Below are 24,556 nucleotides of genomic sequence, written 5' to 3' on the forward strand. Positions count from 1 at the left end.
TCATTGTCCCATTTAGATAGAGCATTACTCTTTCTAGAGCCTTCCAATGATCATCTCCCGGGTTTGAAACAAACTGGCTCAGTTTGCTTACAGCAAACGAGTCTTGTAGCACTAGCTAAATACATCAATGAACCAATGATCTGAGAATATCTCAGCTGATCTTGCATTATCCTTTTGTTCTTCCTAAGAATTAAACTGGCATCATATGGTGTTGAGACAGGTTTATAGTCGCTATAACCAAAGCGAATTAACACCTTCTCCACATAGTGAGACTGTGTAAGAATCACCCCACCATTGCTCTCTTTTACCAGCTTTATATTAAGGATAACATCAGCTTCTCCCAGATCCTTCACAGATCCTTCATCTCAAAACTTTGAGATAAAAACTCTTTGACTTCCTTAATCACATTAAGGCTAGTGCCAAAGATCAATATGTCATCCACATACAAACACAAAATCACTCCTTCAGCCCCACCATAGCGATAGTACACATATTTGTCAGCTTTGTTCACAACAAAGCCAGCATACGTCAAAGTTCTGTCGAACTTTTCATGCCACTGCTTAGGCGCTTGCTTGAGACCATATAAAGATTTCAACAACTTACAAATCATTCCTTCTTGACCCTTTGATACAAACCCATCCGGCTGATCCATATAGATCTCCTCTTCTAACTCTCCATTGAGGAAAGCCATCTTAACGTCCATCTGATGAACGAGAAGACCATAAGAGGCTGCCAGGGAAAGTAACACTCGAATTGTGGTCAATCGGGCAACTGGTGAACAAGTGTCAAAGAAATCTTCTCCTTCTTTTTGGGTATAACCCTTGGCCACAAGCCTAGCCTTGTACTTTTCAATAGTACCATCTGGCCTAAGCTTTTTCTTGAACACCCACTTGCATCCAACCGGTTTACATCCATAAGGACGTTCAACGACCTCCCAGGTTCCATTAGACATAATAGAATCAATCTCACTCCTCATTGCTTCCTTCCAATAGTCAGCATCAGGAGATGAATATGCCTCTTCAATGGTTCTGGGTGTATCATCTATGAGGTATACAATGAAATCATCAACAAAAGACTTTACAGTACTTTGTCTCTTGCACTTTCTCGGAGCATCATTGTTATCCTCCTCAGGATTTTCCACAAGTGTATGTTCATTGTGTTCTATCGGCTCAGCAGAGCTATCATCCTCGATGAACTCTTGCCTAGATGAACTTGTTTCATCTCTCATGGGAAAAATGTTTTCAAAAAATATAGCATCTCTGGACTCCATTATAGTATCAACATGCATGTCAGGTACTCCAGATTTCACTATTAAAAATCTATACCCAACGCTGTGAATAGCATAACCTAGAAAGATACAATCCACAGTTTTAGGTCCAAGCTTACGTTTCTTGGTTATTGGCACACTCATTTTTGTCAAACAACCCCATGTACGTAAGTATGAAAGTGTTGGCCTTTTCTTCTCCCATTCCTCGAATGGTGTTATCTCTTTATTCTTTGTAGGAACACAGTTTAGGACATGACATGCAGTCAATATAGCCTCACCCCACCATTCCTTGGAAAGTCCCGCTGTATCTAACATGGCGTTAACCAAATCCGTTAGAGTGCGGTTCTTTCTTTCGGCAACCCCATTTGACTGAGGTGAATAGGGAGGCGTCCTCTCATGAATAATACCATATTCCTCGCAGAATAAAGTAAATAAATTTGAGAAGTACTCGCCACCACGATCTGACCTAACTCTTTTTATCTTTCTCTCAAGTTGGTTTTCTACTTCAGCTTTATAGATTTTAAAGTAGTGTAAAGCTTCATATTTTGACTTCAACAAATAGATGTAACAAAATCTAGTACTGTCATCAATCAAAGTCATGAAATATCTTTTACCACCTTTTCTCAACACTCCATTCATTTCGCACAAATCGGAATGAATTAATTCTAAGGGTGCCAAGCTCCTCGCCTCCGCGGCCTTATGAGGCTTGCGAGTTTGTTTTGATTCAACACATACATGACACTTAGAATTTTTAACAAAAGTAAACTTTGGAATTAAACTCAAATTAGCTAAGCGCATCATACAACCAAAATTAACGTGACAAAGCCTCGAATGCCAAACATTTGTTTCATCAACGTTAATAATATTGTATGCAACTTTATTACAAACATCTGACAAAGAAAGACGGAACAAGCCTCCGCTTTCATAACCATTTCCAACAAAAGTACCAAACTTAGACAAGATACATTTATTGGACTCAAAGACTAATTTAAAACCATCTCTATACAATAGAGAGCCGCTGACTAGATTCTTCTTGATGGTGGGGACATGCTGCACGTTCTTCAGCTGCACGATCTTCCCCAAAGTAAACTTCAGATTTACCGTACCAACACCAAGAACACGCGCATGCGATCCGTTCCCCATCAGCAAGGAGGAAGTCCCGCCGTCCTGGTAAGAAGAAAATAAAGAGGCATCAGCGCAAACATGAATATTAGCACCAGTGTCAACCCACCATTCGGGTGAACTAAAAATTGAAAGAACTGTAGGTAATAAATTACCGTACCCCGATGTTCCTCCAGGCTCGCTAGTGACCATGTTGGCGGAGTCGTTGCCTTTGCGGTCCGGACACTTTGCAGCAAAGTGATCCGTACTAGCGCACACATAGCAAGCTCCCTTCTTCTTCTTCTTCTTCTTATTGAAGGTGGTTGTCTGCTTAGTCTTTGGTTGGTCCTGCGGTGGCTTTTTCTTGTTCTTGTGGGAGTTGTTCTTCTGAACAAGGTTGGCGCTAGAAGCACCAACAACTCCTTTCCCACGTATGTCCTTTGCTCTCGCCTTCTCCTCAACATCAAGAGTCCCTATGAGTCCATCTATGGTGAACTCCTGTCTCTTGTGTTTTAGAGAAGTAGCAAAGTCCCTCCAAGAAGGTGGCAGCTTAGAGATAATACCTCCGGCCATAAACTTATTGGGTAACACACATAGGGACTCTTTGCTACAATTTTTGAGATCTTTTGCCAGAGTATGTATTTCATGAGCCTGTTCCACCACGGAACGGTCTTCGGCCATCCTATATTCAAGGAACTGCTCCATCGTATACAACTCACTGCCGGCGTCAGACACTCCATATTGAGCCTCAAGAGCATCCCACAATGCTTTGACAGTTGGCAGCCGGACATAGGAATCCACCAGGTTTTCACCGAGAACACTAATGACCAAGCCTCGAAAGAGGGTATCAGCCTCATCGAACGCACTCCCTTCCTCTGGAGTGAACTGTTCAGGCTTACCCTCTTTTACATGGATCACTCTCGATATTGTTAACCATAATATAAGCCGCTCTTGCCAATGTTTGTAATTTAAACCATCAAAAGGTGGTGGTTTGATTGATGCAGCAAAGCTAGATACCGAAAGCCTATTAACAAAATCAGGTTTTTTAGATTGTTAGATAACTAGGCAATTTTCGGTATATTTTAATTCCAAATATTACTAGCAATTTCATGACATAAATGAGTGATAATGTGTGAATAAGATATGTGCATGTGTTCATGTTATTCTTACTAATAAGCATGAACAAAAAGTTAAACCAGAATAGGTTTAGAGTGTACCCCAAGGCGGGACCAGTGCCGGAGGCACCGGTTGCGCCGTTACCAGCTGGAATAGACATGCTATTCGACTGGCCTTGCCTGAAGTAGCCGAACGATGTCGATGCAGGAAGAGGTTCGCAGTGCAGTCCCACGAACGGTCACCAGGAAGCAGACGAAGTAGTCGTTCGTTCACGCCGCCTGAAGTAGCCGAACGATGTCGATGCAGGAAGAGGTTCGCAGTGTAGTCCCACGAACGGTCACCAGGAAGCAGACAAAGTAGTCGTTCGTTCACGCCGGGAAGTAGACGAAGTAGTCGATCAGGGAGCGAGCGGTCGCCTCTGTTTTAATGCGCGCACCTCGCCTCGCCTCGCCCACGGCCCGGCCCGGCGAGGCGAGCGAGCGCGTGTGTGATTCACCGACCTTCTCTTACCGGCTTCACAAGTAGTGTACACGAAGTCCACCCTTTTAAGTCGGTTGAGATCCTACTCAAATCCCGGTACGGAATTAAGTAATTGTTTCCCTAGCATTTAATAGTGAGATTTAAATTCTTTTATTGATTTTTTAGAATAAATGGGCCAAGCCCATAATTCCAACAGTAATTACTTACTACCTCTCAATATTTGATCCTGAATATTTGTGTCACATAACGGAGCACAAAGTTACTTTTCTTTTTCGAGAAAGGACAAAATCAGTTGAATCTGCTGATTCCATTGACTTGACAGTTTCACCGCAAGGAAAAGATGCCATCCTTGTCCCTCTTTTTTTTATTTACTTTATGTTACCTATGTTCCCCCTCTTTTGCTGTCGGAGACAGAACAAAAATCTGCAGAAGTGGGAGAAATTTGAAATCGTTTGGTAATTATATCCATTGTCAGGGGCTTATCTCAAAAGTTTGCCAAAGTCAACTTTAAACCGTCCCGACCGTTGGGATGGTCCTGACCTCGTGATGCGCCGGAGCGCCTGAGCTCTCAGCTTTTTTTAAACGGGTCCAGTTCTTAACCCGCTGGGACCCGATAAGATATAAATTTTCTCCAAAAGCCCCAAATACATCCGTGAAAACATATTTCAAAAAGGTGCAATTTTAAAAGGCCAGACCAAGTACATCATTGCTTCCTCAAATTTCTGCTTTTGTGCCTTCAACCATGAAGCAAAAAAAAAATCGTACTCTTCGATGCACCTTGCATTTTCCCTTATTTTTTTGAAAAACGACAAAATATTGGTTATAAGAAGGTGTTAGAAGATTTATTCATGAACCCAAATAATAAAGTGTGATAAAAAATGATTTGCCATGCTTGGATACTGAGAAATATGAACCACATGAAGCACACTACTCAATCATAGTCATTTAGATAGATGTGGATGGTGATGACGAAGGATTACCTCAAAAAGGAGGGTAATAGTTAATAGTATGTGCTGTTAGCCACCATTTTGATGTTGATGTAGTGCCTTCCTCACCTTTGCCAGCCTAATCAGGTGGCACCAAACTTTACATGTTATATAAATAGAAAAAATTTATTGTGATAATAACTGTACGGTGCTATTGTAGTTAATAGAAAAATTGACACCTTTGTTAATGTTCAAATAGTTGTATTGCTTAACCTTTTATGGAAAATCTACATTTTTCCTTCAAAAGTCTCAACTGCAACATGATGGTCCACCGTATTTAAACAAATTAAAGTAGGCAAAAACTAAGGCATATTGTAAGACCTCAGGCAGGCCGTCCTCACTGTAAAAAAACAAATGCAATAAACCCTCATTATTGAACATGCATTAATTGTTAGAAAAACAAACAAACACCATATCTCTTTTCCTATCTATAAGATAGATCTCATCGAATTTCCATCCTCTCGCAAGAGAGAAGCTCCATGATCCAATAATACTAGTATATTAAGAATACAATTGCAATTATTAACCCCCTAATTATCTTAAACTAGACCCATATATTATATAATGACTCAAATCTGTGCAACCAAACACACCCATACGTGTGCGGTCTGATATCATATTTATCGCAATACTATTGTACCTAGTAGCACATCAAGAGCGATAGCAATGCTACCATTGGGGAATCTCCGAATCATTCTTTAGATGCAAAGAAATATGCAACCCAAGATATGATAAAGGGAAAACAACAAAAGAAAATGTAGCCAAAGATGCCGCATTCTGCAGATGCGATCCAACTTCTCTAATTTCATGAAGCGAAGTCACAGAGAGCAATAGTGTTGTGAGACTGGATAAATAGTGCTCCCTACCGTGATTCACTGTAGCAGGCAATGTTCACGGAACACTGTATCATGAGCTGTTCATGAAACACTGTAGCGTGGGTACTGTAGCGATCGATCATGCCCATCCATCTCAGAGCGGATGTCCCTAAAAAGTCATGGGAACGGTGTTCCCTTGTCTACAGATGCCCCCTAGAAAGAGCTCCCTATTCCAACTTCACCCCTCCCAACGTCCACATCGCCCCCCAACCGCTCTCTTCCCCCACGCGATCGATCGAGCGCCATCGCCATTCGAAACCAGCGCCGCCCGATCCCGAGAAGAAAGCCCACCACCCCACCCACCTCGCTGCCGCCCCAGTAGACGCGCCCACTCCACTCTCTCTCCTCTCCCCCAACCGGATCTCCCCGTGCCTCCTCCTCCTCTGTCTCTCTTTCTCAGGGCGACGCGGGCGGTCTGAATCGGTGCTGGTCCCGGGGTGTTCCTCGACTGGGCATCCGGAATGGCTGCGGTGGCGTCGGTTGTGGAGGAGGTGCTGCGGCGCGGTGTCGGGAGCGTGGGGGACGACGACGTGGCCGCGCGCAGGGCGGAGGAGGCCGGTGAGTTCGGTTCTTGGGCTCGTGCTTCGCGGATCGCGCTGGATCAGGGCGGCGGGGGGATTGTTTATGTTTGTTCTTAGGTGTTCTTGGAGTCTTCTAGATGAGTGTCTCGGATGGAAACCTGAGCGATTGGGCATCGAGAGTCTCGCCTTGGTGTTAGGAGGTTTGGGTTGATACTGAAGTTCGATTCAGGAAAGGGGGTATCTGAGTGAGGGATCAAATTGGGATCCCCGTGTAGGCCTGTTTCAAATTGCTTGGTACAGTGTATTCGGTCATGATCCTAGTGGCATCTACTGGTGTTTCTTGGTACTTATCTTGTACTTCCTTTTCCTGATTCAGTTTGAGCTTCAGTTGAGCTTGACGGTCACGCAGAGTCCATGTGTTTGATCCATGATCTGTGCATCTTACTGGAAAAAAGTTGTTGTGTTCTCTTTTCTCTCTGCTATATTGGTTTGAATTAAGAGGTACTAGCTGCCCTGTTCCCTGTAGATTTATGGACAATGTAGTGCTGCGCAGTTTGTGTCGCTGTCCAAATCGGCGAATCATACCGCTGCGTTTGATTCCGCTTCGGTGAAATACTGCCATTACTATTGGTGACACACAGCTCATGTAGACACCAAGCTAGCATGAATTTGTGGTTACTTAACCCTGAGCATACCAAATCGGCCTAAAATGGAATGGAATTGATTGTTCCTTTAAGTTGGATTTCTACTCCTGGAAGGCTATTAAGTTCAGCTTTATTATTGCGCTCAAATTGTTTCAGTTTCAAGGGCATTGCTGTGTGTGATTATTACTATATGTCAGGGATAGGTGAATTTATTACCCTTGTCGTTTAATGCAGCAATAAGAAGGCATGATGCAGCCAGTTGGTTGCGAAAAACGGTTGGGGTAGTGTGTGCAAAGGACCTGCCAGATGAGCCCTCAGAGGAGGAATTCCAGCTTGGACTAAGAAATGGCATCGTCCTATGCAACGCACTGAATAAGGTCCAGCCAGGCGCCATACCTAAGGTTACACTTCTCACCTTCATTTTCTTGTTTGTTTTGCTAGCTGTCGCACATGGTAAATATCTGATGCCAATTCTTTTCTCAATGTAATAATGATTCTAGGTTGTCGGAGTGCTGTCAGAGTCTACTGCTCCTGCGGATGGCCCAGCTTTATGCGCATATCAGTACTTCGAAAATCTGCGAAATTTTGTTGTTGCTGTACAAAATTTTGGCCTCCCAACATTTGAGGTTTCTGATTTGGAGAAGGTATTTTTATGCCCTGCTGATTTAAGAGAGCTGCATTTCATAATTCTTTTCATGTAACTCAAGATTTACAATGCACTCAAAACAAATGATTCCTGCAAAGTTTGCTATCTGTTTTACTTTCCTCCTGGAGAAAACTTAACATTTGTTATCTGGGAATTCGAATATAGGGTGGAAAAAGTGTACGGGTTGTGGACTGTATTCTTGCTCTGAAGTCATTCAATGAAAGCAAGAAAACAGGGAGACAAGCTTCATGTAAATATGGTGGCATTTTGAAGCCTTTCACTCCTGGAAATTATTTCATACTGAAGAATTCTGAAGCCTTCATGAATAAAAATATGAGAAACCACTCAGCAGAAGCAATCCAGAATGGTTTTTCAGGGGAGCAAAATGCATCTACTGATTGTTTTCTAGAATCCAGTGAGTTGGTAAGTATATTGTAATGCAGTACATTTTCTTGTTTCACACTCAGTGATGACTCTTATCTATTTTTATAGACTACTTCAAACTCCCTTAGCACGCTTGTCCGTGCAGTTCTCTTAGATAAGAAACCAGAAGAAATTCCATTGGTGAGCCTACTTTGCTTGAATAGATAGCTGATCGCTTCTTCAGTGTGGTTGATGGGCATAAAGAGTGAAATTTAAGGTATTGCTAATTTGCAGATTGTTGAGTCATTGTTAGGCAAAGTTATTCAGGAATATGAGCATCGCTTTGCAAACCAGAACTTGGTATGTATTGTTTGACTACTGACATGGATATGCTCTTTTATTACTATTCAGAAAATCTATATTTGTTCAAATTTTTTGGGTTGCAAAAATAGAAAGACAAGCTACTAAGAATAATGACTACTAACATACTAATTTGGGGATTAAAATTAGCAGTTGCAGTGCACAGGCAACCTGAAAGGAACTGTGCCACTTTCTGGACCAGACATGCAATTGGAATCAGACTATACTTCCACCAGTGGTCAAGTGAAGGTATATTGTTCTTTTATATGTAAATATATAATATACACAATATAGTATATAGTATACATGTACTTTATTCTTGTTTTCTATATTTTGGCCCGTAAGGCTCATGGGCCAAGTAGTCTTCCGTATTTACTTATATGTATGTACATACTAAAATTGTCTAGGGAGATATTCTGAGACATTCCATTACCTTCATGTCTTAATTTGATCTTGACTAAGGCATCATATACTAATATTTGTCCTGCTTGATGAATAAATGAAGATGGATGAAGAGAGGCAAAATATCTTGAATACAGAGGAGGTTGGTTTTGTAGTAAATGGTAGTAAAGCAGCTCAACAGTTCCAAACAGATGAAGAAATAAATTTTGATCTACAGCATAAACAGATCAGGGTATTTCTCTTGTTCTGCAGTCTTAATTTTATCTTGACTAACCGGCATGCCCATCAACCTTCTTTGACAATTTATGCTCCATACAGGAATTGAGAGGTACTGTTTCTTCTATCAAGTCCAGTATGGAACAATTGAAATTGCAGTACTCTGAGGAGTTCACTAAACTTGGTAACTTACAATTGATCTTTCTTGCATTTACCTAAATTATCTGCTCAAAAAAATAGAACCATTTTCCAATAGGGTCTCCATCTCCATGTTGTAACAGGGAAGCATTTGTACACTATATCCAATTCTGCTTCCCGGTACCACAAAGTTCTTGAGGAAAACCGCAAATTATACAACCAGATACAGGATCTTAAAGGTACAAATTTGTGCATTGAAGGAAAGGAGCAAGATGTGCAAGATCAAAGTCTACATTACATATAAATATTGGTTTCTTTTGTCTCCAGGAAATATTAGAGTTTATTGTCGCGTGAGGCCTTTCCTACCTGGGCAAATAAGTTCCTCAAGCAGTGTTGCTGGAATGGAAGAAACAACCATCACAATAAACGCTTCTACAAAATATGCAAAAGATGGAACCAAATCTTTCACTTTCAACAAGGTCTTTGGCCCAGCAGCCACTCAAGGTTCTAAATAGCTCATATAACGCATTTCATCTCAACAAAACTTGGCATGACTTTACCATTGAACTTTATGCTTTTTTTGCTAATGCAGATGAGGTCTTTTCGGATATGCAACCATTGATACGTTCAGTTCTCGATGGTTTCAATGTCTGCATATTTGCATATGGCCAAACAGGATCAGGGAAGACATATACAATGGTATAAGCTGCGCTAGCAAATAGAGTATGCTTGGAGTAACCTTTTTCCCAAAAGTCTGATCATTTTATGCATTTTAACCATTTATACGTGCAGAGTGGACCTAAAGTTCTAACGGAGGAAAGCCTAGGTGTTAACTATAGAGCACTAAATGACTTATTTAGTCTTCAAGCACAGAGAAAGGGGACAATCAATTATGATATCTCTGTACAGATGATTGAGATATACAACGAGCAAGTGAGAGATCTCCTTGACGATAGTGGAAATAGAAGATATCCTTTTCTGTTGGATTGTTTACTTTGCACCAGTACAAAATCTGAACAATAATATTTGCACACCTTGGTTTCTGCTTGAGAAATTAAAAGAAGCTTCTCTATTTTTCTATTTTGATCTTATTTATTCGAGGGGCATTTTTTATCAAACTTAACACCAAACTACATTAGAAATTAAAAACACTTCACAGAAAGGTCTTGCGGTTCCTGATGCGAGCATTGTTCCTGTCACGTCTACGGTTGATGTTGTTGAATTGATGAATCAAGGCCAAAAGAATCGTGCAGTGGGTTCAACAGCCATAAACAACCGAAGTAGCCGCTCCCACAGGTTTGGCTTGGATAATTTCTTTACATGTAGAAGTTATTCGCTTCATATATTTACTTATGACTGGGGAATCCACATGCAGTTGCTTGACTGTTCATGTTCAAGGAAAAGATTTGACATCCGGGACAATCTTAAGAGGTTGCATGCATCTGGTGGATCTAGCAGGCAGTGAAAGGGTTGATAAGTCTGAGGTTGTTGGAGATAGACTGAAGGAGGCTCAGTACATAAACAAGTCACTTTCAGCACTGGGAGATGTGATTGCATCCCTTGCCCAAAAGAACTCACATGTTCCTTACCGTAACAGCAAGCTCACCCAGCTTTTGCAAGATTCACTAGGTAGCGTACAAAAGTCATGATCCTTGATTACCACTATGTTAGTACTGGAATCTGTGTCCTGAATGTTTTGTTGTAATGTTCAGGAGGACAAGCAAAAATGCTTATGTTTGTTCACATAAGCCCTGAACTAGATGCTGTTGGTGAGACAATAAGCACCTTAAAATTTGCTGAACGAGTTGCCTCTGTTGAGCTTGGTGCAGCAAAAGCGAATAAAGAAAGCAGCGAGGTTAGAGAGCTCAAAGAACAGGTGTTTGCTTACTTCTTATTGCTTATTTCTATAAAAAAGGCTATTGGTGAGCTCAAGTTGAGATTTATAAGTGATGTTATATTTGGTCATTTCAGATTGCTTACCTCAAGGCTGCATTAGCTAAGAAGGAAGGAGAACCAGAAAACATTCTAAGCACACAGTCAAGCCAAGGCATATACAGAATTAGAAAAGGCAATGCAACACCTATATTTCCTAAAGATAGGCAGCCAATGGAAGAAGTCAGGAACCTAGAGGTGATTCTTTTTAGTGTATTTTTCTTGTAAATTGTTACTTTTTTAATTTAAGCCTTTTCTGTGCTAGTTCTCGTTCAAAATTTCATTACGGAGAAAACATGTCAAATATTTTGAAGAAATTCAAATACCTGCAGTCCCATAATTTGACTGTGGAAACTTAGTTCTAACATAGAACTATCTATTAAAAAAGTCACTATGTTGAAAAACACTGTGTTAGATGATCTGAACAAAAAGAGTGTCAAATATTGGAAAGATACCACCAGTTTCTTTTCATCTTTTTGACATACCGAACTGTATTATATATTTGATCAATATTATCTTTCTGCTTGTAGAAGGTCCGAAATATTTTCACTCCAACACAAAGGAGGTCAAAATTGAATTTCTCTGGCATCCTCACTGAGAACAACTCATCTAACTCGGTTGAGAAATGCACTGATCTTCAGAAGGAAATGGGATTAGGGGATTGGGTTGATAAGATGACTATTGGTGACGACCACTTTGAGAACTCTAATTCCATTCTACAGCTGGAACCTGACACAGCACAGCTTCCAACTTCTTTCTATCAAAGATACAGTCCAGTGCAACAAAATTGTAGAGCTGAATCACTACGATCAGAGGGCCTATACGGCTTTGATTCTGCTACCAGCTGTTCCAACCAAGAAATAGCAATGTCAACCATGGGCCTAAAAGCTTCTGGTATTGCTAATAGGGGTGTCTCAACTATAAAGAAACCTGAAGTTACACCAATGAGGTGAGTGTGTGTTCAGTTGCTACTATTTTGTACTTACACATATAACTATTCTGTGTAAATGATTAACTTGTTCCACTTAATTTGGATTACTTAGGAGTGCAAATCCTGCAAGCAAGTCGCCACTACAACAGAAAAAGTTGCAAACACCTACCAGGAATAGGAACCAGCTAACTTTGAGCAGTATAGGTGGAAGAAGAACTCCAAATAGCAAAATTAACATTGCAAAGTGATCAATTAATGTGAAGACTGATGTTGGGCCAAGGTGAAAACAGAAAGACGCCTGAAAGGAGTATGTTTTTGACACCCTCCAGAAGGATCAATGATGTAAATTGGTTCATGTTTCGATAGGTAAACCATTTTATTACATTAAAACTGGAACAAAGACACCCAAGATGACAGAAAGATGGCAAATGAGGGAAAATTCAAATTTGAGACTTGTTTACATCTTCCATACTTAGAAATTACTCTTGTATTATGTGTCCATTAGCCATGACAGCATCAAGTCCATTGGCCTGTAATTAACATGTGCCAAGTTTACAGTTTTCTGCTGTGACATGTATGTTGCCATGTCTCACATTAAATTGTCAGTAACAGATTGATTGCAGCATTTGCACTGCATAATAGAGTCACCCTACCAATAAATGTGCTTTGCATGGGATGAAGAAACCTTTTGCTCTTTACATTGCCTGAATTCATCATAGACAACAGAAACTTGAAATCTGCAACTACCCTTACTGACAAAAGTAAAGTACTAGCTCCGTTATGTACAGAATGCGCTACCTAGGGCCTTGACAATCCATTATACTATCAGTTCAACATACTATAGCATCTACTTCAACATCATCTTGGAGTGTAACATTCAGATGGATCTTTGATCCAGAGTTAGCTCTTTTACAACCTCTGTTCAAACTTCTTAGAAGGCTCATATTATTGGTACAAGCCTTTGCTTTGGCGCAGGGCAGTGCGGACCCCTCCTTGAGATCCTGGAGAGCCTCCCCACGGATGCTAGTTTGAATGCCACCTTGATCTTGAACCACTTGCGTGGAGAAAGTGGCATCGCTGCCCTGTCACTGTTAGGGATCTGAGAGATGAAGTTCTGTATGAGATCCTCACATGAGCTAGAGTCAAAGCTGTTTGTTCGTGATGTGAATCCAGTAACAACTTGTTGTGGCTGCATTATTTTTTCACCATTGTATCGTTGGTCCCATTGGTTGCTGGAATTCTCACCTGCGGATGCCACCAAAGTATGTGAGTAGCTGAGCAGCAAGATGAGCAAATTAGCTGCAGCAGAAGGTTTTAACTTTTAAGGTGCATACCGTTGCTCAGAAGGTGGAATTGAGGTTGCATCAAAGACATGAATGCATCTGTAGATGACATAGGAAGCAACTGCAGGAATAAAATAAATGGATTTGGCTCAGTCAAGCATGTGCAGTGTGAGTGTGAATTGTTCCAAATTAGATTTATGTCTGCATTTTTAATAGCTTCTAGTTCTGAAGGGGAAAAACAGCTGAGTTTCTATGCTGACGATGATGTCTTACATTGTATGATTCTTCAGAGAAATGAGATGGCTCTCTCTGTCTCCCCTGATTAAATCTCGCAGCAGCCTGACTAACCAGAATGTCATTAGGAGCAACAGCGGGAGGACTAGCATCTCTACCAAAATATGCTACTTCATTGTTTGGTATCTGCAGCTGAGTAATCCTTGGTGCAGGTAATAAGGTTCCTTGGCTTGAATTGTATTGTACGTCTCTATTTGTTATTGGTTCATGTATCATCTGCACATCATTAGAAGCTTGACCTTGAACAAATCGAGACATATCAACTGGAACCTGCATGCAAATTAATAATAGTATCTTACAGACTTAGACTAACATATATATATGTTCTTTATCATTTACTGATGTGCGCATTTAAAGAACTACTTACATTACTGGATCCTTGGGACGTGTTGGATCCTTGGGACGTGTTAAAATTCTCTCTTGAGTGATTTGACCTAAATCCTTGACTAGTTGAAAAAGTATCTCCCAAATATGAACTGTGTCGAGCTGCCAAAAAAAATTATCAATGACCAAAGATCCCAAGTTATGGTACAGAAGATTTGAGAACAGGATGTTACCATAGTTCAGTATCTGCTGATTTGGAGGAACAGGACTCATCAGTGAAGTGCCCTGAGCAGGGAACCTGTGGAGTACAGGATAGTTGTTCACCATCTTGTAGTTAGACTGAATGCCGTCTATATTCTGATAGGCCACTTGCTTAAGGGAGTCCACTAAATTCTGGTTATGAGAAACACCCAAATTATTAAAATATCAATGACTCCCATTTCAAAGCAAGGGAGGAGACTGCACCTTCTCTATTTGGTCAAGCTGATGAATGGGCTTGTAACAATCACCAAACTTCACCCCAACAAGCTGATATATCTCATCGAAGTAGAGACCTGCATCGCTGTCCTTAACTTCATAAAGATAAAGACTGTCGCCAAATTTGCATGTCATGGCATGCTCTATGATGGATTTCCATGTTGACTGTGGCATCTTGTTGAAAAGCTAGAGGCAAAGCCAAAGATCTTGTATTAGTCCACCATCACGAAAATACATGTCTAGAGGAATATCAAGTGGTATTTGTTACCAGAAGAGATTTGTTGAGCCTTTACCTTTACAAGCTTCTGTTCATCCTTCATATAAGCCTGTAAGAACTTTTTCACGGAATCGATTCCATTATCCGACAAGGCCTGGTGGTAAGCACCAGTTTTGCCAATCTTTTTCAAACGCCATACTTCATCGTCCAGCATCGGAGGGTAGTGCTTTTCAAAGCCTACAAGAAAAAGGTCAGATGAACATGATTGGTGTCAACTCTGAGTTCCAAACCAAGATTGTAGATTATGAAAAATATTGAAAAACTGAACGTTTGACAAAAAGGGATACCTTCTACCCTGCGTTCCTTCACACGAAAAGGCTTGGTGACTCCTTCAAGAACTTTCTCACCAGAAGGATTCACAAGCCTCAACCCCAGCCTGAACATCTTGGTGCTAGTGAAGCTGGAGTTATCAGTGAAAATTGCATTTTCAAGCAGAGCCTCCCCACCATTGAGCTTCAGTGTCAGATTGCCTGTGAGAAGTTGCGCGCTCTTCTCTCGCCCGGTTACTATATGCTTGTTAAACTCTTCTAGGCTCCAACATTCCTCACTTTTAGCATTGAAATTGCCATGGAGGGCGACAACCTCAATCCTAGCAGAAGAAAGAGGACCGAACCTAATGATGTTCGTCCGGTTGTTTTCAAGTCTTTCAACTATTGCCACCTTAATTGCAGTTCCATCATCTGGTTCTAATCTCGTCATTGTGTAAACTGGTTTCAGACCATTCAGGAATACGAGGTGGTACCTCGGGCGCTGATTCCAGTCTACTAGTAATCTACAAATGAAAAAGTATAGTTGAATTGAGTCTGGCAGTCAAATATGCACTTTAATATGTATCATCTGGTTCTAATAGTCAGATATCATTCAGACTTTTTGAATGGATTACTGATAAAAGAGGAAAGTAAATGTCTCACCTTGGAGGTACTGCGGGTGCACTGAACTGTCTGAACATTGCTTTCTCTACCTCCTCTGAAACCTGCATATTCAGAGGTCAGATGTCAGAACAGGATAAGAGCTCTAGTCTCTAGAACAGCAACAAGATTACCACTCGGATAATATTCACACGCATGATCTATTTTTTTTATCGTAAACCAAGCAACAGAACATCATAGGTAAACAGTAAAATCCTTTGAGCTGAAACGGTTGCACCAAGTCCAAAAACTGTTTTCCAACAAATCTCATCAGAGATTTTGCAGTTTCTACTTAAAAACTAACAAAAAAAGGTTATCAAAATCAACCAAGCGAGCAGCGATTGAAACATCCAGAGATCTGTAATCAGAACCAAGGACCAGCCAGCCAGATCTGAAGAAAAGTAAGAGCTTAGTCTGACCAAGTCCTCACCACTCTCCGCATCATTGACCCGAAGACCGGAAGGAACATGCCCATGAACTCCGCCTCCATGATCCGTCTGAACCCAAACAACCCCTCCGTCGTCGTCGTCTTCCTCCTCATTCCCCTCACCTGCCTGCAACCCAAAAGAATCAGCACCTGATCCCAACCAGCTCAGGACCAAGCAAACAGCATAGAACCAATCAAGAACGCCAGAGCCAAACTCACAGCACAACCGACTGCCACCGCCTGCGAGGCCGGGACATCTCGCCGCCATCGCCGTTGGAAGACCATGGGAGGCGCCTGCTGGAGGAAGGAGGAGCCATTGGGGAAGACGATGAACAAAGCAAGGGGAGAGTCCGAGGGAGGGGCCTGATATAGAGAGGCCAGCAGGGGACCAAGGGGTCACGAAGATGGCGGGAAAGCGGCAGGAACAAACTGGGAAAGTTCCTGCCTTTCACTGTTACCACCGGGCCGGGCGGCCGGCTGCCAGGGGAGCGTTTGAAATGTTCTGTGCTCTGACAAGACCTGGGAAGCGTCAACGGTTTGTCTGTTCCTCTGTTCTTTGGCTTTCGGCGCTTAGTCTTTGGGTTGAACTGTCAAACATTTGTCCGCTTTCCCGCCATCTTCTCAGATGACCTGAGCACGGTTTTGAGTTTCTGAAAAAAGAGTTTCAGATATTGCAAGTTTTCAGAGAACATATATCTGCCTGTTATTCGTGCTCGATTAGGAAGTCTCAGCTTAGAGTGTATGCCTGTCTACATGACATGGATTTAGTCAGTATTTACATTCAGAACCGAAAGTATCAGATACGGAGTAGCATTTAACATTTACATTTAGAACTGAAAAGTTAAGCTTGGTGTCGTCGTCATTCCCCAGAGTATAGTATTGGATTCATCAGAACAAGTTGCTGTTGTAGTGTTAAACTCGTTGGAAATCACAGCACAATTACTTGTCAAATCTTATGCAGGGAAAGCGACAGGAAGCTTCTGCTTGCGGCCTTGTGCAGCGAGTGGTGCTGCTGTGCTGGTACACACCCATGAATTGATGACCTTGACCCTGACAATCTTGGATTGGTTCACGTTTATCCTCGACGACATCAGTGTTTGTGCCGTAATCTTGGATTAGTTCGTGTGTCTTGTCTCCTTTTCAGCATTCTGCAAAAGATTGTTGACCTTGATAAACTGGGTTGCTCGTTGCCAACCACGTACGGCCTGACAATGTGACGCCCAGGACAGTGCAAACTGCACATGGTGACATGGAGACTATCTAAGTTTTTTTTTCTTCCAACAACTCTGCTAAAAAAAATCATGTCTTCATTTAGGGACGGCCTAAGCCCTAAGGTCACACTAGTTTTGCTCGTAAGAATTCAGTGGGTGGGAAAAATGAGGACACTAAACTGTACAGTATGAAACAGAGGAGTTAGATAGCAATTGGCCTTGTTTGTTTTCTCCACGCTATTCTATTCTACAAAAAGAATCTTGTATGCATGGTGTACTAAATGAAATCTATTTGCAAAAATTTTTTTAGAGATGAGTGTAACTTTTCGCGACGAATCCAATGACGGTAATTAATCGATGATTTGCTACAGTAATGCTATAATAACCATCATCTAATCGCACGTCAAAAGTCTTATTAGATTCTTCAGGGTCACTAGCGCGGGGGTTCTGAAGTTAGTTTTGTAAATTAACTTTGTTTGACACCGTAATTAGTGGTCAAACTGCCACTATTCACTAACACGCTGCAAACCAAACGAGGCCTAACTCAGTTCAGTGAGCTCAGCCCCTACATCATCCAGGCCAGGAATTATCTCGGAAGAACCCATGCGAGACTAAACTGTACAAGAGTCGGCATAAAAAAAAACCTGTAAAAGTCAGCAGTGGGTGAGCTCGGTGGGATCACCTCTGCTGTTCTTTCAGCTCACGATGGGAGTTTTCTCGGAAGAATCGAAACTCTGTCCTAAGTCCTAACCATAAACTGCCAGGAAGGTAGGTGTCCAGGTTATTTGATTCGCATCTGAACTTTCCTGCATCTGCATGATTCGCTCGAAAGCACGCTGATTCGTCAGTTTATTGCAAGGTGCTTCTTGTACTCACTATGTCCTTGCTTCATTGTTTCATTGTTTGTATAAAAAATGACATCATTAGTCGGCTACTAATGAACTAGTAACCATTTCCAATTTGGGGCAAAATGAATCTAGGCTGCAAATACATACATACAGTACAATTCATTGCAATGTTGGTGTAGGTATTGCGTCTGAATTTGGAAGCCCTGTCTTTTTCTCTTTTAACAGATGAGACTTGCAATCGTCAGTGGACCCCAGAGGACTATACAGTTCTTGACGCATATTTTATTTTCCTTCAGAAAACATTCGTTTGTCCGTTTATTGTTCGAGTTTGATACTCCTACTAGATTTTAAAATCACAAGCTGAATTGTAATGGGATCGGAGTTTTCTTGGAGGAAACTGACGAATCTGCCCAAGCTATAAACGCGAGTAGGATGCAGATTCAGTAACTTTCCTCAAGCAAGTCGCAACGTAACTTTCCCACCCATCTCCACCCTCTAAATCCAATCTAATGGCTGTCCTTCATCTTGATCAAAAGGAAAAGAAAACAATCACCCTCTAATGGCCCGAATGATTAGTTTTATTAGCGCTCAGGAACCTAAAGATGGGTGAGCCGAGAGCCCGAGAGGCTACACCACCATTGACACCACTATATGGGTGAATTGCAACATAATTTAGTTTTTCAAGTCTAGACTCAAGTAAGCACATAATGTCTTTTTTTACCAACAATCACATTTGGAATTGCATTTTCTGTAGCTTTTGGTTTTAAGCTTGATGGGATAATGAAAATAAATAAATGTGTATAGTCTGATCGTAGTCATCTTGCTTGTATATTTTTTCCAATGTCAGAATTTAAGTAATAACAATAGAATAAGGGCATCATAATCAGTGAGGGTTTTTAAAAAGGTATACATGCTTATTTGATACCAGAGTAACTTACACTAACACCAGAGTTAAGAGCATCTTCAAGAGCTCTTATATCTTGGGTGAATTAGCTACGGAAACTCTATCTACCTCGTCTTCTATCCTCGTTTTCTATCCAGAGGGTGCCGCTGGGCATCTTTGCCTAGCGCTGAGCGCTAGCCCTCCCTTTTTGGATTTTGAAGAAGCTGTTAGATTTCATCCCTTTTTTGCTAGCTATTTTATTTTACATAATAGCTATATTAGAATTTTAGCTATCCATAGACATAAGAGCTCTTGGAGATGCCCTATACACATAGCGATGAGACTGCAGTTATTATACTCTTAATTATACAAAAAATAACATGAACTGATAAATACAGCATACTAATAAATGCAATATTAAAAAATAGATTTACTATTTAGTTTACAGTGTACTAATATATACACGTGGTTTTGCCCGTTGCAACGCACAGGCATATTTGCTAGTATAAGAGTAAATTTCGCAAAATCTTATGTTCTGTGGTTCTAATTTTACAATACCTAGCGGGAGTAACTAAATAGAATTCGAAGATGTCAGTGGTGAAATTGGACTGTCAAACATTTGAACATAGAAGAAATTAAATGAGCCAATTATAGGGGCCCAAAACATTGAGCATGTCTGCTTGTCCTTCAAAGGTCACCGTCCTGAAGACATGGACTTTGAATCTGGGACTAACCGACAGTCCTTTCAGCAGTTTGCAGTCCTTTCATCGGTTTGGCCACTTCAGATATAGCATATGCGGAGCTCTGGGAAAGGCTGATGGAATAAACATTCTTGCTTTGCTGGTGGTGCAGAAGTGGTTGGACCCTTGGAACTGCTGCAGATTCACCAAATTACCCTGATCCAAAGCAGGGTGTAGAATTAGGAACCATCCTAGTTTTTCTCAACAGCTTCAGATTATTTACCTGCCAGGATGGTATAGTTGAAGGCCCCTATGGATTGGGACCTCCATGGCAGCCAATCCATCCTTCTGTGGTGGAGGAAGAGGAACACCAACAGTGTTAGAGACAAAAAAGATTATTTGGGGGGAGGGGGGGGGGGGGGTGCAAAGAAGAAGAATGAGAGTTGGCAACCTCATCACTAATATTCATCTCTTGATCCTGGAGATATTGCAATGTGTCGTCCTCCTTGCTAAATTCGAAGTTTGCAAGGAATGGTTGAGGAGGCTGGATATCACCCGAGTTATTAATATTCATCTCACATTCTGGAATCTCTTGATCCTCAGGTACCATGAAGGGCTGGGAACATGGATTCAGAAGTGGAAAGGTCAACAAAAAGTTGAAGTCCTTGTTCCCACTGAATTCAATGTGTGAAGGCGATGGTTGAGCACTCCCAGATATTATCTTCACTGTGAAAGGCTGCATATTCTTGGTGCTGTGGCTGCATACAGTCCTGCGTTTCATGCTGATTCAAAAGATTATTTGTCTGATTTGGGTGTAAATTTGACAGCTCTCCTGTTGCCGGTTGTGGCAAAAACTGTTGAGTTTGCTCGATTTGTTGTACAGAAAACTGCTGATTCATAGAGGGCTCTGGATGTTGCTGCTGATGATTCACAGGTTGTTGTACAGTATTCAATAGAATATGTCGAATGCCACTCTGAGTAGTTGATTGAATGGCCATCCGGTGCATCTGTCCAGTTGTAGATTGCCCAGACGTATTATGCAGCGCAGATGTCTGGCTGTCATCTGTCGAGCTCTGATCATCACTAGACAGAGAAGAAGTTTGTACAAGTGTTGAATGATCAGGTTGTTGGGACTGCTGCTGAGACATCAAGATACTTGCTGATGAATATGCCGGGTTATTGCCTTGTTGAGGGAGGGAAGGTGCTGTTTTAGAAAATACACAACATTTATGTTAAACATCTTGTGAATTAACAAATAGTATAATATTGACACTGTAACAAGCACATATATAGAAGCACTCAAATCATTTACAGGCAAAATTGATACATGAGTGAGCATTTGCATTTTCTTGATAGAAAAGAAGACACATACTACTGAAGCAATTGATTGTCTATGCTTACTTTAGTATAACTCACAGCACTGTAATCAAGCTTTTTAGGATTAACCATATTTCTGTAGCTTGACCAATTTGGCCCCTGCCCAAGTTTTTATCCTTCTGCTTTGGCAACTCTCAAACTTTGTAACTACTTTTCCTAACTAAGTGGGCAATGCTAGTTTCTTTATTTTGAAGAAAAAAAAAAGAAAATCTAGGTCGCACAGAATCTATCATAGTATAATCGTTTCAATTGCAACCCTTTACACACCATCAAATAAACATGAAGTCCAAATTCTTTTTTTTTTTGAACGGACGGCCACAGACTGCGCCATTTCTATTAATATAGAAGAAGGTTACAAGTAAAAGATCCCGGTGGATCATTTACAGGAGAATAAAAAGGAAAGCATGTACAAGAAAACAAGAAAGCAATAAGTACACAAAATCGAACGAGAACCTAAGCACCCTCCGGCAACGCAGAGAGGTGCTTAGCTCCTGCAACACCCCAAGTTCTGGCCTCTTCCTTGATCTTGAGCAGCAGAATATGGTCAAGTCCAAATTCTGATAGTCTATGAAATTAGCAATCTAAACATTTCTCCTTGGAAAGCCACAATAAGCAATGCATAAGAGAAGTAAAGATGCAAATGCGATGCAAACAATTTAGATCCATCTATCATCTTCCTGTCCCTGTCTACTCTCTAGAATGGAGGCATGAATTGTTCCCACAAATGTATAGGTACACAACCAATGTAGTAACAAAAAATAGCGCCTCTCACAATTTACTGTTACTACAACATTTCAGGAATATAAACACACATGGATCATGGATAGCATACCTGGATCTGGATGGCTGCATTTTTGGTACTGTTTCTCCACATGGTTGGTAACCGCAGCAATGTTCTTGAAATAATCAGACATGGTTGGTACCCAAAGTTAGGATATTTGTACCTGGTTCGCGGATGTGTTATAGAACCGCTTCTCAATTTGGGTAGCAATGTTTTGACGGCTAACCTCTTCCACCGGCAGATACCTCCTCAGAGTTTGCAACCTTGCAACAGTAGATATTAGATGCACAAGTATTAGCAACCCATATGGAGAAGTCGAAAACAAGGAGCCTAGAATTGCAGCGCAGGTAAAAATCGACATCAAAAGTTGTTACATAGTATCGCGCATCCGGGGGCGCGCATTTGGGTTACACTGGCGACGCCAGTCGCCACTGGAGGAGGCGGCGGCAGCGGCGGCGGCGGGGTTGAGGCTCCCCATGTGCGGCGCGCCTCTTCTCCTGTAAGCACTCGATTGATTTGATCTGAGTTGGAGTCGCGGAGCTTCGATTCGCGGCCGCCGGGGAGAGCTCGGGAGGAAGAGGAGGAAGGAAGGGGAGAGCTCAGGAGGAAGGAGGTAAACGCACGATTTTTTTTTTTTTGAGTCAAGGTCAACGCACGAATGGGATTGGCAAATGGGGAGGCTGGGCCGAGGTTGGGCCGAGGCTGGACCGAGGTTAGGCCTCAGGTTGGGACGAGGTTGGGCCAAGGCTGGGACGACAGTTGGGCCGAGGTTGGGCCAAGGCTGGCCTTAGGCTATATATTGTGGGCACACTCGCGTTCAGGCAGCTCCAGCAAAAACCTCCTTTTGCAGCGATCCCGCTCGCAGACGGAAATGGCGCTGCTGCTGGTCGCTCTGCTAGGGAAGGTCGCCGGCGCCCGCCACACCGTGGAGGCGCTCACCGTCGGCGTGCGTCCTCCTCGCGGCCGCGCTGGGGCTCATCTTCTTCAAGGCTCCCGGGGGCATCTTCCTCCGCCTGCCCGGCCGCGCTCCGGCGCTCGTCTACTACGGCCTCCTCGGCGTCGTCGACGCCTTCGGGGTCGCGGAGGCGTCCCTCGGCTACTGGGCCGTGCCACGCGACACGGACGACTGGCCCGTCACCGTCGACGAGGTGGCGCTGTGGGTCTCCCTCTTCTTCCTCGCGCTGGTGCAGGCCCGTATCTGGGCACGTGCAGGCCGTGCGACCGCACAGGGCCCCCGAATTCGAAGGACCCCAAAATATTATGTATATATTAGATATAGTCATGCAAACACTTTAATTTAGTTGATTGTTTGACTCAATTTGTAGCAAAACATGGCACAAATTGCTAAAAGATAAATCGTCGTAGGCGTATCACTTGCCACTTTTTTTACATGGGTGCTGTTTGGGGTCACGTGTGTGATCTCAAGTGTACATGTCACAGCACCCCAACCTCTTCAAGATTTCGTGTTTTGGAGATAAAATCGGCATAATAAACCAGACACATCAATGCTTTGTTGCTAGAACAAACTTTTTTTCGGAAAAAAATTTTTGTTGCCCAAACAATAACAATTGTTCCAGCAACAAAAAAAAATTCCGGAACAAAAAATAGTTATTGGGCCTTATGTGATGATTTAACTATCAGTCACACGTGTAATTTCTAACATTTGTGCTTTCACACAGTACATCGCGCTCGTGTGACTTCTAGCATTTTGTTTTCACACAGCATATCGTGCTTGCCGACTGGTATCGTTTGGTATTCATGATCCTTCACTAGATCACCAGGACTCCAGTCCATTGTTTCATACAGGGCCCCGAATTTGCCGGTACGGCCCTGGCTGGTGGCCGCTCTAGGGGGGCTCTCCTTCCTCAAGTAGCTCACGCACCTGTTCGTGGTTGGTGTCATGCATCCATGCATGCGTTTCTTTTTTTTTTTCCCTTTGTTTTGTTAGTCATCTTCATGGATTCGCCATCGTTCACGGCGTCTGGGACAGGTGTTTCTTTCACTTGGTACCAAGTTTGTAGGCCTTGTTTGGTTGTAATTTCCGGCCCACCCACGAACGTTGGCCGAAGATTCGGTTGGGCCGTCCAAGCAAGGCCGTGGTGTATAGTTTCGGTGTTGTTTGTCTCGTGCGTACTGGTTGTGTTTTTTTTTGATAAAATACTTGTTGTATTTGTTTTAGAGGTCGTTCGGTTAATTAATCAATCCATAAAGGATGAGGGGGATCGGAGGGAATTGAAGAGGATTTTGACTTATTTGGAATTTATTCCCTTCCAACCGGGCCTTGTCGGGATAAAAAGAAAAACAAGACTCATAGTTCTGTTTGTATCCTTCTTTAGGGAAACAAAGCAAAAAAAAAAAAACTTGTCGATATAATCCCTCCATAATGTAAAAGAAGCCGTTTCATACATCGACACGGTCTCCGAAAATAACTTAAGAATTTATTTATAGTCAAAATTTAAAATATTTGACTTAAGATAAACCCAAAACGATTTTTTTTACAATATGGAGGGAGTACACTATATTCTATAATTCTCAATTCTACCTCCTATATATCCTCAGGCATAGGGACTGCGTCATTCATCTCTTATAACTAAATCTGGTGTATTTTCTTGCACTAAGAGATGGTCAGGTAGGCTAGAATTTTCTCGACCGTCGGTCAGAAACAGTTAGGCATGTAAATTTTGCAAAAAAAAAAATCTCGAACTTTAGTGAAATCAACCCGCAGTCCACAGATGACAGTTTTGCAAAAGAGCCTCCAAACTTTGTAAATGTCAATTTTTACAAAATACCCTTTGAATTTTAACGAGA

The 24,556-nt window shown here is 41.9% G+C and overlaps 3 protein-coding genes across 7 annotated transcripts; 1 reads left to right on the forward strand and 2 right to left on the reverse strand.

Annotated features, from left to right (window-relative positions):
* The first annotated feature begins 6,018 nt into the window (after positions 1–6,018).
* On the forward strand, positions 6,019–12,638 carry LOC120666407 (kinesin-like protein KIN-14Q). Of its 4 annotated transcripts, none has more exons than XM_039946248.1 (19): positions 6,019–6,383; positions 7,225–7,391; positions 7,491–7,634; positions 7,802–8,059; positions 8,129–8,200; positions 8,294–8,359; positions 8,510–8,608; positions 8,865–8,993; positions 9,080–9,161; positions 9,259–9,354; positions 9,443–9,619; positions 9,708–9,814; positions 9,908–10,083; positions 10,250–10,411; positions 10,491–10,744; positions 10,828–10,991; positions 11,087–11,245; positions 11,581–11,996; positions 12,091–12,638. In XM_039946248.1, exons 1-19 carry the CDS (start codon positions 6,287–6,289, stop codon positions 12,224–12,226), a joined length of 2,961 nt encoding a protein of 986 aa, XP_039802182.1. In that variant the 5' UTR covers positions 6,019–6,286; the 3' UTR covers positions 12,227–12,638. The 4 variants fall into 4 exon arrangements, with proteins under 4 accessions (XP_039802182.1, XP_039802184.1, XP_039802180.1 ...); XM_039946250.1 differs by having other exon boundaries at positions 8,513–8,608; XM_039946246.1 differs by having other exon boundaries at positions 6,021–6,383; positions 11,578–11,996.
* LOC120666408 (calmodulin-binding protein 60 C-like) lies at positions 12,512–16,347 on the reverse strand. 2 transcript variants are annotated; one of them, XM_039946252.1, is made up of 11 exons: positions 16,188–16,347; positions 15,972–16,095; positions 15,545–15,606; positions 14,921–15,405; positions 14,650–14,810; positions 14,345–14,542; positions 14,113–14,272; positions 13,923–14,041; positions 13,535–13,771; positions 13,313–13,382; positions 12,512–13,223 (listed from the first exon to the last, which is right to left on the reverse strand). In XM_039946252.1, exons 1-11 carry the CDS (start codon positions 16,283–16,285, stop codon positions 12,919–12,921), a joined length of 2,019 nt encoding a protein of 672 aa, XP_039802186.1. In that variant the 5' UTR covers positions 16,286–16,347; the 3' UTR covers positions 12,512–12,918. The 2 variants fall into 2 exon arrangements, with proteins under 2 accessions (XP_039802186.1, XP_039802185.1); XM_039946251.1 differs by having other exon boundaries at positions 13,535–13,825.
* A 2,952-nt stretch (positions 16,348–19,299) lies between these two features.
* On the reverse strand, positions 19,300–22,373 carry LOC120666409 (mediator of RNA polymerase II transcription subunit 15a-like). The gene is made up of 6 exons (XM_039946253.1): positions 22,123–22,373; positions 21,912–22,011; positions 21,800–21,878; positions 20,042–20,794; positions 19,874–19,938; positions 19,300–19,806 (listed from the first exon to the last, which is right to left on the reverse strand). Exons 1-4 carry the CDS (start codon positions 22,224–22,226, stop codon positions 20,271–20,273), a joined length of 807 nt encoding a protein of 268 aa, XP_039802187.1. The 5' UTR covers positions 22,227–22,373; the 3' UTR covers positions 19,300–19,806; positions 19,874–19,938; positions 20,042–20,270.
* Positions 22,374–24,556: the final 2,183 nt, after the last annotated feature.

Source organism: Panicum virgatum, chromosome 3N (genome assembly GCF_016808335.1).
Source record: "Panicum virgatum strain AP13 chromosome 3N, P.virgatum_v5, whole genome shotgun sequence".
Classification (NCBI taxonomy): Eukaryota; Viridiplantae; Streptophyta; class Magnoliopsida; order Poales; family Poaceae; genus Panicum; species Panicum virgatum.

Coding starts and splice junctions, on each gene's coding strand:
- LOC120666409 (XM_039946253.1), bottom strand. CDS start 22,226: ATGGGGAGCCTCAACCCCGCCGCCGCCGCTGCCGCCGCCTCCTCCAGT. Junction 21,879..21,911: donor ATAACACATCCGCGAACCAG/GTACAAATATCC, acceptor GTACCAACCATG/TCTGATTATTTCAAGAACAT. Junction 20,795..21,799: donor ATGCAGCCATCCAGATCCAG/GTATGCTATCCA, acceptor TTTCTAAAACAG/CACCTTCCCTCCCTCAACAA.
- LOC120666407 (XM_039946246.1), top strand. CDS start 6,287: ATGGCTGCGGTGGCGTCGGTTGTGGAGGAGGTGCTGCGGCGCGGTGTC. Junction 9,162..9,258: donor TGAGGAGTTCACTAAACTTG/GTAACTTACAAT, acceptor ATGTTGTAACAG/GGAAGCATTTGTACACTATA. Junction 11,246..11,577: donor AAGAAGTCAGGAACCTAGAG/GTGATTCTTTTT, acceptor TTCTGCTTGTAG/AAGGTCCGAAATATTTTCAC.
- LOC120666408 (XM_039946251.1), bottom strand. CDS start 16,285: ATGGCTCCTCCTTCCTCCAGCAGGCGCCTCCCATGGTCTTCCAACGGC. Junction 14,811..14,920: donor GAAGGAACGCAGGGTAGAAG/GTATCCCTTTTT, acceptor TTTTTCTTGTAG/GCTTTGAAAAGCACTACCCT. Junction 13,224..13,312: donor ATTCCACCTTCTGAGCAACG/GTATGCACCTTA, acceptor TGGCATCCGCAG/GTGAGAATTCCAGCAACCAA.